The sequence below is a fragment of the Molossus molossus genome, unplaced genomic scaffold (assembly GCF_014108415.1).
Source record: "Molossus molossus isolate mMolMol1 unplaced genomic scaffold, mMolMol1.p scaffold_m16_p_13, whole genome shotgun sequence".
Lineage (NCBI taxonomy): Eukaryota > Metazoa > Chordata > Mammalia > Chiroptera > Molossidae > Molossus > Molossus molossus.
In genome coordinates this window covers 57,378,385-57,396,136 of record NW_023425348.1, presented here as the reverse complement: position 1 = coordinate 57,396,136, position 17,752 = coordinate 57,378,385, and the positions used below count along the sequence as shown (strand labels likewise).

At 38.5% G+C, this 17,752-nt stretch overlaps 1 protein-coding gene across 1 annotated transcript; it reads left to right on the top strand.

Moving 5' to 3' along the window:
* The first annotated feature begins 5,604 nt into the window (after window positions 1-5,604).
* PSMA1 (proteasome 20S subunit alpha 1) lies at window positions 5,605-17,304 on the top strand. The gene is made up of 10 exons (XM_036258397.1): window positions 5,605-5,708; window positions 6,993-7,037; window positions 7,788-7,889; window positions 8,009-8,112; window positions 10,468-10,556; window positions 11,371-11,441; window positions 11,554-11,683; window positions 13,477-13,556; window positions 15,706-15,816; window positions 16,931-17,304. The coding sequence occupies exons 1-10, from the start codon at window positions 5,706-5,708 to the stop codon at window positions 16,985-16,987; spliced, it is 792 nt and encodes a 263-aa protein (XP_036114290.1). The 5' UTR covers window positions 5,605-5,705; the 3' UTR covers window positions 16,988-17,304.
* Window positions 17,305-17,752: the final 448 nt, after the last annotated feature.

Here is a 17,752-nt window from a genome sequence, read left to right as displayed (position 1 = left end):
CCCAAATAATCTCAGGGTGGATTTCTATAAAAATGAGATCGGAATATATTTTATTTTGCTAAGCAAAAAAGTGGTTTATTTTGAAAGTTTGAAGACATCTTTTTATAAAGGATGAAATAATTTCCAGACCAAATGATTATTCAAATGTGATAAAGAAGGGTGTCCTTATTTTTAACTTTACCAACTATGTTTTTATTTTTGTAAAAGTCAGCCATACTTTAAAAGAAAATAGGTCTCTATTATAGTGTTTCATAGATCTTGACAGCTAAATAAAAATAAAAATTTTCAAGAGATTAAAGAAAAATTAATTATTTAGAAGAACTTCAAAAGTTAACAAGTTGAAATAGAAGGCTCCAGGTTGAAAAGTGTAACTTATTTAAGATACTAGATGGGTGGGGGAGTGGGCTCCCTGTATACTTCTACTTTGCCAGATAAATAATAGGCATCACTACTGTATTGACTATATGAGTAGTCAGCAACATTTTGCAAGACAAATACTGTTTTTAATAATAGTAATAACAGCTAATCAATATTGAGTATTTACCACATGCCAGGCAGTGTGCTAAGCACTTTAAAAGAGAAACTCACTTATTCATCACAACAATCATAAAAGATACTAGCCAATATTATCTCTATTTTATAGATTTCAGCAACAACAAAACAAAGGTTCAGAGAGGTGAAATTAGTCATCAAAGGTCTCAGAGCTCATAAGTAACTAAGCTTAAATACAAACCCAGTTCTGTCTTAATATTGAAGTCCCCAGCCATTAATTCTTGGAACTGTTTTCTATCTACTTTCACTCTAGTCTCATGGCTCTAAATAACTTCTCTACAATTATGACCTCCAATTTTGGGTCTCCAGCCTGAACCTCTCCACTGAATTACAACTCATATGCCAACTAACTACTCCATATCTCCATTAAGATGTTTAACAGACATCCCAAACTTGAAATATACAAAACCATATTTATCTTTCTCCCAAACCTGCTCTTCTTATCTTTCCTTTGTCACAGTGCATTGCAACTCCATTCTTCCATTTGCTCAGGCCAAAAACATTAGTCATTTTGAAACCTCTTTCTCTTACATGCCACATACAATCCATTAGCAAAGTACTGTTGGCTCTGTCTTCAAAATATATCCAGAATCCAACTACTTCCTACCATCTCACCATCACAACTCTGGTCCAAGCCATTGTCATCTCTCACTTGGATTACTATAATTGCCTTGATCTTGTTAGCACGCCTGTCTCCTAACAGTCTGTTTTCAATATTACCATTTAAAAAAATATTTTTAAAGGATTATCTCAAGATAAGATAATCCTTTAAAAATATCAGTCATGACATTTCTCTTTTCAGAACCCTCTAGTGCCTTTCTATCTCACTCAAAGTGGTCTAATGGCCTTATACTACCTGCAAACCCCCATCCCATTTCCTCTCCAATTTCATCCCATAATAATCTTCTTTAGGAATTTTTATCTGTTTAGTTTACTGAGGTATTCTCAGCATCTTAGTAATAATAGTTGGCATATAGTAAGGTGATTAATAAATATTTGTTGAATGAATGAGAATTATCTGACTTCAAAATCTATCCTTTTCATGATTCTCTTCTATGCATATATATTGGTGGCTCTGAGTTGAACTTGGTTGGCTGGACTCTTCGAAAGTGGCTCTTATATCAAAGTTCCGCTTGTATACCAACAGACGAGACATTTGGTCTCCTGGGGTTTTAGTGGCTTTTATTCCTTTAAGCATAAGTTGGCTCAGGATAAACCCTGATTCTTACGCAGTAGTTACAAAATTGGTCAATAAGGGTATTTTGTGGAAGAATAGGCCAGAAAAGCAGCACTGCTTCTATAATTTAGAGGCCATTGTTTGTTACTTCTGGATTTTAAAAAATTAAATAAAAATAAATTCTAATAAGAGCCAAGTTAAAATTTTCACATGGACATGTAATATTGTTACTCAACGTTCTAGATGACATTCTGTAATAATTGCTTAATTTCTGGAAAAATATTTCTAAACAACTTAAGTATGCCAATAGCTTTTGTACATGCCTCTCTTTTGGTCACAGACACTGAGGGAGGGAAATTACATTATGCAGTTTTTTAAAAATATGTTTTTATTGTTTTTTTTTAGAGGGAGAGATAAAAACATCGATATGAGAAAGAAACATCATTCATCTGCCTCCTGCATGCACCCTGCTGGGGATCAGGCCCACAACCTGGGCATGTGCCCTGACCAGGAATTGAACCAGGACCTCTCAGTCAACTGAGGCATACCAGCCAGGCACATTATGCAGTTTAGACACAACTCTAAATTGTTATTCTTCCAAATTATGTCTATTAATTCCACTCTGCTCTAGTCCCAGCTTTAGTTATTACCATTAGAGAACATTAGCTTTTGAATTACTATTTAAAAAAAAATAAGGTGGGAATGGGTGCAGACAAGGCTAGCTTTAGAGTATGCTATCTAAAGGCTACCAAATATTAGTTAAATAAATTATGATACACTCATATGATGGGATACCATACTATTATGCAGACATTTAAAAGCATGTGACATGAAGAAATATTTGTGGTATAATGTTTCAATTTAAAAGAAGGTTAAAAAGTAAGCATATATGTATAATTTGATACAAATTTTTGTGGTAGTTTATTTTGTTGAGATATTAATTCTATCTATGTGTTCTCTTATCCCCCAACCCTTTGCCCCCATTCAAGCAGGTATTCAGACCTCAGATTTTTATAAGGCAGAAATCCAAAGCTGCTTAGAGACAGCATAAGCTCTCCCTGTCTTTTTAAATGAGAGGAGTGGGGGGAAGGAATGCCTTTGAGGATAAGGTAGAAGAGAGATTTAGAAGTCTGTAGTCCGCTGGTTGAGTGAACAGCTAAGATTTCTGTCTTGCTCTGTGACAGGGCCGAGGATGGTGGCACAACTTCAAAGAGGAAGGTTGCACCTGGGTGCAGGGGCTGCCAGATTCACTCACTTGACTCCAGATTACTGAGTTCCAAGGATGGGATAAGAATATTTCAGTCATCAGACCTGAAGGGAAGATGGCACAAAAGGGAATTTTAGCAGTAAATCAATGTGTACAGATGACCAAATAATTTGAGGTAATTCCAGGTACTCCCACAATAATTATGGCCCTAGAAACTTTATACAATCCCAAAGAGAAATGATCAGTAAAAATGAAGATTGAATTTCCACCAGCATGGCAGGATGGTAGCTCAGGGATAGATTCAAGTTGATCTAAAGAAATGCAGTATTTCTTTCTATAGAATAAGCAATATGCATGTGTACACACAATGTATTACATATTATAAATATTGAAAAATATATTCTCAGAATAATTTCCCTCCACTCTTCAGAGATATTGTTGTAGGGGGGGAAAATCACTAAAAATTTAATTGTGATTTTCTCTGTCTAGTGGATGACGGGGGATTATTCTTCATGCTGTGCATTTGAAAACATTTTAAATAAATGTGTATTCCTTTCTCTTTTTTTTGGTAATCCTCACCCTAAGGACACTTTTCCATTGGTTTTTAGAGGGAGGGAGAGAAAGAGAGAGATACAACAATTGGTTGCCACACTACCCCCACCAGGGCCAGGGATCAAACCACAACAAAGGTATGTGCCCTTTTGCAGAATCAAACCTGAGACCCTTTGGTCCATGGGCTGACACTCTAACTGCTCAGCCATACTGGCCAGGGTTGAATTTCTTTTATAATTGGAAAAATTATAAGACCAACTGCACACTGATTTTTTCTTATATATCTGAGCAGGTAGAAAACAGGGAAGGGCATACATCACAATCATAGGTTCTATTCTCCAGCTTTTTTTAGACCTACTTATATTGTTCCTAGAAGTATAATACACACTAAACTTCAAGAAAAGATAACGGGTTTTTCTCACATTAAAAAAAGTATTGTATACCTCCTGCACCCTGTAAAAATTTAAAATATTATTGTATCAGTCAGGGAACCAGCCAGAAACAGATGACACACTCAAAGTGGGCAACTTAAGGAAATATAATCAGAATGTGGGTAGGGAAACAGCAAGAGATGATACAGCACCAACTTGGTGCCAGTATAGAGAGAGAAAGGGTAATAAATACTCTATTTCCTACTTCCTACTGATCTCCTCCATCAGCTGAGCTCAATCAGAAGCCAGAGAGGAAGGGAACTTGCTGCTGAAATACACAATGGAATACTATGCAACTGTTGAAAACAATATAAATCATTACTTACAGATATGAAAAAATGGTTATAACTTTTTTTTTAATGTGTCCACAGCCTCCGGAACCCAACCAGGGCTGGGGACAAACTGCAACAGAGGTTGAGCTGCTTGGAAGAAGGGGTACCTAAATATTAAATAATAGGGACTAGGGTAAATAAAATATATAGGGTGTGCCAAAAAAATGTATACACAGCATTGAATAATTATAAAACTAGTGTTTATTAAAATACATTTAATTTTCAAAATGTAATGGAATCTACAGACACCCTGTATACATTTTTTGGGACACCCGAATGTTCTTAAGGCAGAATACTAGGGGGCCATGTTTAACCTGGAAAATATTCAACATGGAAAAACATCCAAAATATATGTGAAAGGGTTTAAAAAGAGTGATACTAAATTGTCCCGAACTTGAGTAAATCTCTTAAGTGACCTGAGTCTGTTACTTCATCTGCAAAGCTCTGATCCTTAAGGATCCTTTGAACTCTTACCTGAGTCTAGGTACTCATCCTTTCTTCACTATAAAGAAAATAAGTCATCTTGGCACTTTGTAGATGTTAGGTTGGCAGCTGTTTCCAGAGCTGTGCTGAACTATTTCATCTTAGGGACTTACCAAGAGATGCGTTCTTAAAAGAGAAAATGCGTATTTCGGAAGAACCTGTCAAAGAAAATGTGTTGGTTTGTTTTTTCTTTTTCTTAGTAGTCTAATCTAGCAGGCACTGGGCTTGGTTTTGAGGGCACAGAACGACATTAACGCGCTCCAAAAGTTCAAAGTCTGGTGGGAGGAAACCAATAATAATGACGACGAGGGGCCAATGACAACAGAGCCTTGTGAGATGAGTTCTCCTTTTGGATTCCAAAGTAGAAAGAAAAGCATGTGCACAAACAACATACTCTAGTAAGAGTATTATGATTGACACAGAAAACGGGTCATTATTCAGTGGCTTTTCTCGTGGCAGTCTAGTTCTTCTCACAGTCGCACAACACCCCAAATCTCCACGAACGCTACATGAGACGTTGAGCGGCACACTCCATCACCCCGAGTCGCAGCTGTCTTCTCGAGTGATTTAAGATGCATCCGGCCAAACCAGTGAGAAACTGGAGGGTACCTGCAACACACAGGTAAATGCCGAGGAGGTGAGAGTAACTTGGTAGTGGCCGCCTGGCAGCTCTTAGGGGTCGTGGACATTCCTGGCCCAGGGTTTCCCGCCAATCTCAGTTCCGTCTGCGCCGAAGCCCCGCCCACCTCTGAGCCGCGGAGCTCTCTGAGGGCGGGGAACTCTGGGGGAGGGGAGCTCTGGGGGCGGGGAAGCGTTGGAAGCCTATCGATATCTCTGGAATGGACTGCTCCGCCCTGCGCCTCTGCCGTCAAATGCCGCAGCCTTCCTTGTAGATCGCCGAGCGGTAGTTTCGGCAGCGCTCCTCCATCCGCAGCTTTGCAGGAGCCCACAGGCAGGCCCGCGTCGGAACCATGGTGCGTTGATTCCAAGCCCAGGCAGGGCTGGGGCAGAGGTCCGCTAACTGACGGATGGCGAGCCGCGTCTCCTGTCATCCTTAGAGCGGGGCCACGGGCATGGTGGAAACCCTAGCCGTCGGGAGCGTTCGGGCAGTGATTCAGCATCTCCGGCCTGGCGGGGAGAGAGGCGGTCTGCAGTCGGTGCGGCCTTTCTCCCGGATTTGTTTCACTTTCTGCCGGGCCTCAGACACTGCTTCCTCCGTGAACTGTCCGAGTTTGCCCCTCAAGTTCCTTCAGTGTAGTGGATTCCGAGCAGTACTGGAATGGGTCCCTCGTGCTCTGCATGGGGGGAGAGAGCGTAGAAAATAGGGACTTGACTTGGAGGCGCTCCTGCACTGCCAGTGCGGACTTGACCGCACGGTTTGGGTTTCTGTACCGCGTGCATTTCACTGCTGGGTCCATCTTACTTCCCTCTCCCCTAGAACTCAGTCAGAAAAGGCCCCTTTCAATCACTTTGTCCAGTCACCTAGTTTCACAGATGAGTAAATCAAGGCTGAGAGGACACGTGATGTTATCAGGATTACAGCATAGGTCTCCGGGCTTTTCCAGTATATTCTCCCAAGTACTGTTTTGGTAGACTTGTTTTAATACCGTCATAAAGCTGTAAATGGTTCGGTCGCTGTAGCTATTTGTGTCCACTTCTAATTTCCTGGGACGTTTTTTGTGTTTATTCATTCAATATGAATGTCTATACGTACAAGGCACTGTTTTAAGTATGATGAGGGTTCAAAGGTAAATCAGACATGTACCTAATTATAATATACGTTAGAAAGGGGTGTGCAGGTAAAGAACTGATGGGAGTACGCGTTGGGGAGATTTTGGAAGAAAAGAGAGAAACCTTAGGAGGTAGACGTTTAGACTACTTTTTAATAAAGGAATGCTTTTGACTGTTTATTAAAGCCCGGTGTAAGGAAAGAACATAGGCAAAGATGGGAAGGAAAATTGACACATATGAACTTCAGTAATTGACAACCCAAAAGGAGTGCTATTGTCGGTAGAATTGGAAGTTGGTAAGATAGGTCCCATCTAGATCTGCTTCCTCCCTCTCCCACTAGCTCCTGGTATATGTAGAATTGGCTTGCAAGTGCATACAGTAGTAATCTTACAATAAAGTTGTATTAACAGCATTGTGTTAACGTTGAATGGGAACAAATGGGAAAACATTTTCTAATGATAGAACAGGTTAAGAGTTGGGCTTTGTAATGTTCTTATATTAATAGGTCTTTTTTCTTTTACTTTCAGTTTCGCAACCAATATGACAATGATGTCACTGTTTGGAGCCCTCAGGTAAGTTTTATACTATATCTGTGAAGTGGTTTTTGGTGGCTATGGTATGTTTAGAAATTCATAAGATTGTAGGCTGTGAGAAAATGGAACAGAATCATTTCAGACATTCCTGGGCCCTAAATTTACTCATAAAATAAGTTTCCTGGTTTAAAAAAAATCATTTGAGATTTAACTATGCTCACCTGAGATTTGGGAACTCTAATTTTAAATTTATAAAAGGGTCTTGGCCCTGGCTGATATGGCTCAGTTGGTTGAGGGTCATCCCATGCACCGAAGGGTGGCTGGTTAGATTCCTGGTCAGGGCCCATGCCCAGGTTGTGGGTTCAATCTCCAGTCAGGGTGCATGCATACAGAAAGCAACCAATTGATATTTCTCTTTCTCTCTCCCTTCCTTTCTCTCTAAAAATCAATAAAAACATTTTTAAAAACATTTTTTAAAGGGCCCTGGCCGGTTTGGCTCAGCGGTTAGAGCGTTGGCCCGTGGACCAGAGAGTCCCAGGTTCGGTTCCCGCTAAGGGCACGTACGTCGGTTGCGGTTTGTCCCCAGCCCTGGTTGGGGTCGTGTGGATGGCAGCCACTCAATGTGTCTCTCTTACATCGATGTTTCTCTCTCTCTTCCTCCCTCTCTCCCTCCTGCTCTATCTGAAGATAAATGCAAAAAATGTCCTTAGGTGAGGGTTAAAAAAAAGACTTTTTTTTAAAAGGGTCTTGTAAGGTGACTCTAATATATTTTGTTACTTTTTCCTTTAGGGCAGGATTCATCAAATTGAATATGCAATGGAAGCTGTCAAACAAGGTTCAGCCACAGTTGGTCTGAAATCAAAAACCCATGCAGTATTGGTTGCATTGAAGGTAAGTAAGGAAAGCCATAAGTGTATCTTCCTCCTTTAGAAAGCAGATCAAATGTAAGTTTTGCTGTATAGATAAAGCATTGTAAACTTGTTTTTATGTCTCACAATGTCTATATTTAGAGAGCACAGTCAGAGCTTGCAGCCCATCAGAAAAAAATTCTCCATGTTGACAACCATATTGGTATTTCAATTGCGGGACTTACTGCTGATGCTAGACTATTATGGTGAGTAGGATCATGAAAAACAAAAGAAACATCCCTTTTGATTTATAATTTATTTTATTTCTAGAAAAGATCCAGATAAGATCTCTACCAGAATGTTTATAAGTTAAGATTGTGAATATCTTAGTGAATTGGGGCTCAATTATTAAGTATTTCATTTCTTTTTTCTTTTTCTTTTTTTTTTTAATCCTCACCCGAGGACATTTTTGGATCTATCTTCAGATAGAGCGGAAGGAAGAGAGAGAAACATTGATGTGAGAGAGACACATCAAGTGGTTGCTACCCACACGACCCCAATCAGGGCCGGGGACAAACTGCAACTGAGGTACGTGCCCTTAGCGGGAACCGAACCTGGGACTCTCTGGTCTGCAGGCTGACACTCTAACCTCTGAGACAAACTGGCCAGGGCAAGTATTCCATTTCTTGATCCCTATAATAGTAACAAATAGAATTAAGCTTTTGAGAATGTGATACTCACTAACACTGTGTATATTGTCTGGTTTCTAAGAAACAGCCAAACTACTCTGGCTTTCTTTAATATACCAGAATTGATTAGGCATTTCTTTTTTGCAAAGCTTAATTCTGGATATTGCAGAGTGTACAAAGGTAAATCAGACTTAGATCTTGTCTTCTAGGAACTGCAGATCTAGTAGTATATCTATATTACAAGATAGAAAATGGAGAGTAATAGGTAGATTTCTGGGGGAGTCCACAGGAGACAAAGATTATTTCTAGTTGAGAGACATTGTGTCAATGAAGAGCTAGGGCTTTGAAATCACACGGATTGAGTTTACTTCTCAACTTTACCACTTAGTATCTGAGAGTGTGCTAATTATTTAAACTCAATTTTTTTAGTATTATCTTTTTCAAGGTTATTATTAAATAACCTAACATGTAGAGCACTTAACAGTGCCTTTAGGTAATATGTGAGTATGCCTATTGGGATATGGTAGGTTATAAGCCAAAACTAATCTGTTTAAGTCTGTGACTTAATTAGGGAAGAAAGAATATAACCACTGAGGGGAAATAGTAATGCTAATGTCTAAGATTTTCAAGTTATCCAGTGAACCCCTGCTCTCTTATGTCAGCAGTATGGTGACAACATTATTGATTCTTACAGCTCTTGAAAATGTAAAATATAGTGCATTGTCAGCCATTTTATTTAATCCAATTTGTCTGAGATGTCATGTCAACATGTAATCAATATAAAACTACTGAGATATTTTACACTTTCTTTTTATACTAAGTCTTTGAAATTTTATGTGTGTTTGGCACTTACGATACATTTCAATTTAGACTAGCCACTTTTTTTTTTTTTAAGTCCTCACCTGAGGACATTTTTCGATATTTTGTTCAGATAGAGCGGGAGGGAGAAAGAGAGAAACATTGACGTGAAAGGGACACATCGAGTGGTCGCCATCCACACGACCCAACCAGGGCCGGGGACAAGCTGCAACCGAGGTACATGCCCTTAGCGGGAACTGAACCCGCATCACCTGGGTCTCTCCAGACTGCAGGCTGACGCTCTAACCACTGAGAAAAACTGGCCAAGGCTAGACTAGCCACTTTTTAAGTGCTCAGTAGTCACATGCAATACAGGGGCAATGCAGTTGTAGACATTCTTGGGAAGTGGACTTAAATGAAAGTACTGAACAAACAGCTTGGTTCCTACGGTCAATATTTAATCATCAGATGTGACATACACATAAATTGGACAAAGCAACACAGAAAGAAAGGCAGGTATCTGTTGTTTATCCTCATGGCTTTAATAGTTAGGCATGAATTCCTTTTTCTCCAACGTCAGACATGCTTGAATCTTGTCAGGTTTAACAGTGAGATTCAACAGTCTAGAGTCCAGTATCTCCACTAGAGTGCTGCTTATGGATAGAAGTAGCATTGACAGGAACACATAACAATGTCCTGGTATGGATTCTATTTCTTGCAATTGCTCTGTTGGGCAAAATTTAGTCAGCTTTCAAGGAAGAAAACAGTAGTTGTACTTGTTGCTGGCTCAAGACCTAGAATTCAAGATAATCTTGTTGAGAGTAGGAAGGATAAGAGAAGAGAGAATGCTCCTTTTCTCTTGCTTAACCTTCTCTATAGTCTACAAAGTGCTCTGAAACAGGTTTTCTAAGGAATATTTCTAAAGAAATATTTTAGTTGTTTTTTTAAAAAACCTCATGTGCTCCCCTGTCCCCAGAGTTTGGTATAAAAACACATCCTTCCTTGTCTCTCTGGTTCCCTTATATGAATGTAATCCATGTAAATGTCTGAAGAAAGTGAAAAGAAATCAAACTACTTAATTTAGATTTGAATAACTGATTTGAAATTACTAATTTTTCTTATCTCTTTTTTTAGTAATTTTATGCGCCAAGAGTGTTTGGATTCCAGATTTGTATTTGACAGACCTCTTCCTGTGTCTCGTCTTGTATCTCTAATTGGAAGCAGTATCCTTTTTATGTTAGCACTTTGGACATGAACTTAAAAGAATTTTGATCTTAATCCTTATGTTAGTTATTAGGAATATGATAATAGATAACATAGGTAAGATTGTGGGAAAAGGTTAGTTACTTTTCAATAACAGAATGTTTAAAATTTAGAAGGAGAGTTATGGGAACCTTTACCATGGAAGAATGGGTTCTAAAATATGGAAATGGTTTGCTCTTTCATCAACCCTTATAAGCAATTGATATTTTCCAGACAGATAAGTTCAATTTCAGGAAAAATAGGCAAGCATCACTTTTAGAGGAGATTTTTTATTGGTGACTCTAGATGTCCCCCAAAATCCTTGACTACTTATATCCAAAACAAGTGAGGTTCTCTTCATGGGAAAAAAAACTTTTTTTTTTTAATCCTCACCTGAGGACATTTTTGCATTTATGTTCATATAGATCGGGGAGGGAGAGGTGGAGGAAGAGAGAGAGAGAGAGAGAAACATCGATGCGAGAGAGACACATCAAGTGGCTGCCACCCACACGACCCCAACCAGGGCCGGGGACAAACTGCAACCGAGGTATGTGCCCTTAGCGGGAACCAAACCCGGGACTCTCTGGTCTGTGGGCCAATGCTCTAACCGCTGAGCCAAACTGGCCAGGGCGAACATTTTTTAATAGTAGGCCAAAGAAATACTGTTCTGTTGTATTCTTTTCCAATGGTGAATTATGTAGCAATTAAGAAATTAAAGCTCTTTGTTAATGTTTAATTTGAAAATAAAGATAGTACTTTATTCCTTGTTAGAACAGGCTCTTTAACTAGTTTCAGAGACCCAGATACCAACGCAGAGATATGGCCGAAGACCATATGGGGTTGGACTGCTTATTGCTGGTTATGACGTAAGTTCACAGAATATTATTTTAAAGTATTTTTTAAAAACTGACTACAGATTTTCTAATTTTTAGTTCAATCAAAATTAAGAATGATGTATATATTTTTTCCTATTTATAGGATATGGGCCCTCATATTTTCCAAACCTGTCCATCTGCTAACTATTTTGACTGCAGAGCTATGTCCATCGGAGCCCGTTCTCAATCAGCTCGTACTTACTTGGAGAGACATATGTCTGAGTTTATGGAGTGTAAGTGACTTTTTTTGCCCCCTCCAGTTTTTATATTTATATCCAGAATTAACACAGTATCCTAAATGAAGAAAACTACCAGTCTTAGAGTTTTTTAAAAAATTAAGTCCATGAAGTGTTTATTATTTCTGTTACACATACTAGTTTTTACCCCTTCTAACTACCACAGTAGTTTCATTCACCAGTAGGGCTTTTTCAAATACAAATGTGTGTCCCCAACCTTAAAGACTTTTGATTCATCTGGTCTGAAGAGTGCCCCAAACAGAGTTGAGAAACACTGTACTAGCTATTAATTTAAGTTGTTTACAACTTAGTTTTCTATGATTCTGTTCTTATTTTAGCCACACAGACATTTCTGCATTAAGTAGTCTGTAAACAAGTAAAAAGTCAGAGTAGCTGTGGGAAAGAAACGTAAAAGATGTAAGATGTGATCATAGGGCTAGTTTCCAAGTGCTTTGCTTATGCACGGGTCTTGAATTTTAACACATGGTTTTAAAAATCATTTATCGGGGTGATCATGTGGGTTTTTCCCCCTTTCATTGTATTGTGGTATATTGTATTTATTGACTTTGAATGTTAAACTATCTTTGCATTCCTGGGAGGAATCCCTCTTGGTCATAGTGTATAGTATAAATTATATGTATAAATGTTTATATAAATATAAATGTTGCTGGATTAGGTTTGCTGGCATTTTGTTGAGTTTTTTTTGTGTCTATATAAGTCAAATTGATATAATAGTTTTATTTTCTTGTGATGTCTCTGTCTAATTTTGGTATCAGGGTAATACAGGACACAGAAAGAGTTAGAGACTCATTTTATACAAAGATACACACACACACACACACACACAGATATATATATACACACACAAAGATTTATATATAGTGACTAGCATTCCACAGAATACATTCTACAATCCTTTATTCTTCCTTCCTCCCTTCCTCCTTCCCTTCCTTTCTTTCTATCTTTCTCCTTTTTGCTTTTTTTTCTGTCTTTGTCTTTTCTTTATCTCCTTCCCAATTTCTCCCTCTCCCCTTCCTCCTCCATCCTCTTCCTCTCCTCCCTCTCCCCATTCCCTTCCCTCCCTCCTTCCTTCCCTCTTTGCAGTTATTTAATGAGGCTGCTGGATGCTTCACCCCAGCGCTGTGGTAAGCCCAAGGAGCAGGAACCGGAGCAGTAGAAACAAGGGGCAGCCATATGATAGGCTTAGCTAACCCAACCTTTCCCTAGAATTTTGAATATAAACTGAAAAGATACAGAGAAGGATGAATGGGTTATTCTAGACATGGCACTACCAAGCTGTTCATGCTATTAAAACTGTTTGGATCTGATTCCATCCATTTCAGCCCTGGTTCTTCAGCATCCCCTCCCCTTTCTCCCATAATCCCTGTGAGAGTCTGCTAAGCCCTCTAGTGAATTTTCTTCTTGCCTAAAGTAGCCATTGCTCACCTCTGTTGCTTGCTATCAAAAGATCTCTAGCTAATGCAATCAGGAAACATATCTCTCTCCAGACCTTTGAGCTTTATAATTTGTGAATCAGGATTTTGATTTAACTTAGCATAAGGAAAAGTCAAATTTAGTAACAAAAATCATGTGTCCGCATATTAAAAAAACAGTAATCAGAATGTTGTTATTAGATGATTATAGGGCTAAACATTAAACTTTGGGCTATTTTTATTGTGATATATTTAGTATGTTACTAAAACTGTGATTTCAATGCATAGGCCCAACAAATAAAAGAAGGCTAGCATGAAGATGGAATTTAGAAATAATTGTTAATTTATTATATATAGGCAATTTGAATGAACTGGTTAAGCATGGTCTTCGTGCTTTAAGAGAGACACTTCCTGCAGAACAGGACCTAACTACAAAGGTAAATATGTTTTCTAATAGTAGATATTAACATGACAGTTTAATCATTTATTGCATCAATATAAGTACTAGAGGAGTGTATGCTTATAGTACTTTAATTTGGGAGATGGTTGCCTTGGCTCATTCTTTTTCTTTAAGCTATTTACTAAGTGATCTGATTTTTAAAAAAATTTTTTTTTTAATTGTCACTTGAGGATGACAATGTTTTCATTGATTTTTTTTTTTTTAGAGAGAGAAGAACGTAGAAAAACCAACTGAGCCACACCAGTCAAGACTAAGTGATCTGACTTTGGAATTATTTTTGAATATTTGGGGGGTTTTTTTGTTTTGTTTTTTTTTATCCTCACCCGAGGACATTTTTCCATTTTTTGTTCAGATAGAGCGGGAGGGAGAGAGAGGAAGAGAGAGAGAGAGAAACATCGATGTGAAGGGACACATCGAGTGGCTGCCACCCGCATGACCAACCAGGGCCGGGGACAAACTGCAACCGAGGTACGTGCCCCTAGCGGGAACCGAACCCGGGTCTCTCTGTACCGCAGGCCGATGCTCCAACCGCTGAGCCAAACCGGCCAGGGCTTGAATATTTGTTTTTAGTATAAAGCCAGTAGGTCTGATGTAGATGTTCTTTATTTCTTCAGCAGATAGGAGTATCTTCATATTATTAAGTCAGTTGACAAATATATGTATTAAGCACTTCCCATGTGCAGTCATTAAGCACTGAGAATATAGTAAACACAATAAACATCTTGGCTTTTATGGCACCTATATTCAAGTGGGGGGAGACAGTGTACCCATAACTAATTATATAGTATACTAGAAGGTGATAAATGCTATAGAAACAATAAAACAGGTTAAGAGGAAAAAGAATGACCAATGGTTATAGGAAGGAGTTATGGTGGTATAATTTAAAATAGGGGTCGAGGATGGCCTCACTCAGAAAGTAGAATTTGCCCTGGCTGGATAGCTCAGTTGGTTAGAGCGTTGTCCTAATACACCAGTGTTTCGGGTTCAATCCCTTGTCAAGGCACATACAAAAATTAACCACTGAATACATAAATAAGTGGAACAACAAGTCGATGTTTCTCTCTCTATCTCTAAAATGCCAATCAAATAGCCCTGGCCCGTTTGGCTCAATGGTTAGAGCATCAGCCTGCAGACCAAAGAGTCCTGGGTTTGATTCCAGTCAAGGGCAAGTACTTCAGTTGCAGTTCGTCCATGGCCCTGGTCAGGGTCGTGCGGGAGGCAACCAGTTGATGTGTCTCTCTCACGTCGAAGTTTTTCTCTCTCTCTCTCCCTCTCACCCGCTCCTTCCCACTCTATCTGAAGATAAATAGAAAAATATCCTCGGATGAGGATTAAAAAATAAAGTTAAATAAGCCCTGGCCGGTTTGGCAGTTAGAGTGTCGGCCCACGGACCAGAGAGTCCGGGTTCGGTTCCCGCTGAGGGCATGTACCTGGGTTGCAGTTTGTCCTCAGCCCTGGTTGGAGTCGTGTGGGTGGCAACCACTCGATGTGTCTCTCACATCGATGTTTCTCTCTCTCTTCCTCTCTCTCCCCCTCCTGCGCTATCTGAAGATAAATACAAAAAAATAAATAAAGTCAAATAAAATACCAATCTAAAAAAAATTTGGAAAAAAGAAAGAAAATGGCCTATATATCTGTATGCCTAAAATTTTCACTTTACAGGAGCTATTTTGCACTGGTTAGCATTCACTGAAGGTTTCAAGTATTGCTCTTTAATTTTTCCATGTAGAACATAGTTGCAAGTCCCCACCAAATTCAGCTCTTTAGATCCCAAAACTTATTGTTTCCTTGGTAAGAACCATCATGTCTTAACTTATACAAGAAACAAATTTGATTATTTCTTAGGAGGTAGGCTTATTTCCTAGCTAAGTGGTTTTGCTCTCTCATACTTGTCTGCAATACATTCCCATTATGAGCCAATTTGCAAATTTTCTAGATGACATAGACCTTTGGTTATCAAAAGCAAGTATTTAAATCTGCAAACTACAAGGGTACTTAGTTAAGTCTTAATCAAGTGCTATATAAATTTTTATGCTGCTTTTTCTACCCAACATTTTTCAATCATAAGCATTATCATAAGCATTTTTCAATCTAAATTCATGTTTAAATCCCCCCACCTTCCCCAGAATGTTTCCATTGGAATTGTTGGCAAAGACTTGGAGTTTACGATTTATGATGATGATGATGTATCTCCATTCCTGGAAGGTCTTGAAGAAAGGCCACAGAGAAAGGCACAGGTATATAACTAATCATAACACTAGAGGCTTTACTTCTATAGTAAACTTCTGTTCCTTACCACAACTGTGTAAATCTACCATTTTTGTCTTTAATTATTGAGATAAACTCATAATTCAAATGACAGTATGAAAACTAAGCTGAGTAAAGCAAATTACTGAAGAGGCAGTGATCTCCATAAACACATAAAGGGTTGATTAGTTATATATTTCATATTTCTCACAATTCTGTGGGCTCAGCTAGATGGTTCTTTTGCTGGTCCCACTGAGTCTTTAAAACATTGCAGTCAGTTGAGGGGATATGGCTGGAACATCCAAGATGGTTTTACTCACATGTCATCTTTACTATCTAGGTGTCTTAGCGGGACAATTAAAAGACTGGGACCTCTGCTATGATGGCTGGGCCTCTGTCCATGTAGTCTTGGGGCCTCTCTTTCACAAGGGTCTCTCTAGCAGGGTAGCAGCTCAGAGCTTGCAAAAGTTCAGAAACTCAAAGTGAAATTGCCAGGCATTCTTAAGGCTGAGGCCCAGGACTGGCACAGCATTATTTCAGCGCATCTTGTTGGCTAATGCAAGTCATAGGGCCAGCCAGGAGTCTCTAGTAGTGGGCACTGAGAAAATACACTAGGGACCAGCTTTGGAAACTATGTTGTCTCTTCGTAAATACTGAGAACAGATCAAGATGGGTTGGTGAATCTCAGGTTAAATACTGGTCTTTTATATTGGATATTAGAATACACATTTGCTATTTATAGATGCTTATTTGCTATAGAAAATAAAGTGTCCTGTACAAAAATTTCTTCTACAGCATGACTTTCTTTTCAATTTGAAAAGGATATTGTTGGTATTTGGAGGAGCAAGATTTGCATTACTTAAACTGCTGTTGGAAGACTTTTTATTCTTGGGCAGACAAAATATGATGAAATGCTAGAATTGTTCAATGATGCTTAGGTTTTCAGAACTGTAAAATTGTATCTGTTTTTTTAAAAAACCTTTGTTTAGAAATTTCAACAGGACAATGAATTAAAACTGAGTATTTAAAATAATACCTACTCCCTTTTCTCATAGGTTTCTTTATAATGTAATATTGTACTTTTTTTTTTCTTTCTCTCTTAAGCCTGCTCAACCTACTGATGAACCTGCAGAAAAGGCTGATGAACCAATGGAGCATTAAGTGATAATCCCCCAGTCTATATGTGTATTATCAAATGTGTAAGAATGCAAAAACATGTACTGATGACAATAATCTATACTTTGAACCAAAAGATACGTGGTGGAATGAATGGTATGTTTTAAGAATCAGTCCAGCCTCGAGTTTTTCCAAGCAACTTCACTGAAACCATATAATGGGATGCATTTTTCTTTTTGAGAGGGTCTATATAATCATTTTCTAGAAAGTATAGTTATCTGTACTAATGTTTTTATATGAAGAACATAGTGTCTTTGTGTTTTTAAAGACAACTGTGAAATAAAATTGTTTCATCTGCTGGTGTATTGGGTTTTTGTTTGTTTTTTTAGTAGCTTTAACTATATAAGTAGGAGTCTGAGATTACAGCTGCTCATTTGCCATGTTTGTCAAATAAATTGCCTTATTGCAATTTCCCAGTGTATAGACTGGCTACAAGAGAATTCATGAAGATTTGGTTCAGATATATCACAGATGAACAGTTTTTCTTTCTAACCAACAGGTGGCAGTAGTGACAGCTCTGGTCTCTGTGTCGGGAACTTTTTCAAAAATAGCAGGAAAATTTTATTCCGAAACAATCATTCCCGCATATCCTCCCCAGCCATACTCCTGAATATTTAGGCCACCTCCCACTATTCTTGTGAGCTGTATACGGTACCGCAGAACACTTTTTATCTTAGACCATACAAGGTGAAATGAGAGGAAATCTGATTTAAAACCAAACCAACCCAAAATTTTGCTGCTAAGAAGCCT

Coding starts and splice junctions, on each gene's coding strand:
- PSMA1 (XM_036258397.1), top strand. Junction 7,890..8,008: donor CAGTATTGGTTGCATTGAAG/GTAAGTAAGGAA, acceptor GTCTATATTTAG/AGAGCACAGTCAGAGCTTGC. Junction 11,684..13,476: donor TATGTCTGAGTTTATGGAGT/GTAAGTGACTTT, acceptor TATTATATATAG/GCAATTTGAATGAACTGGTT.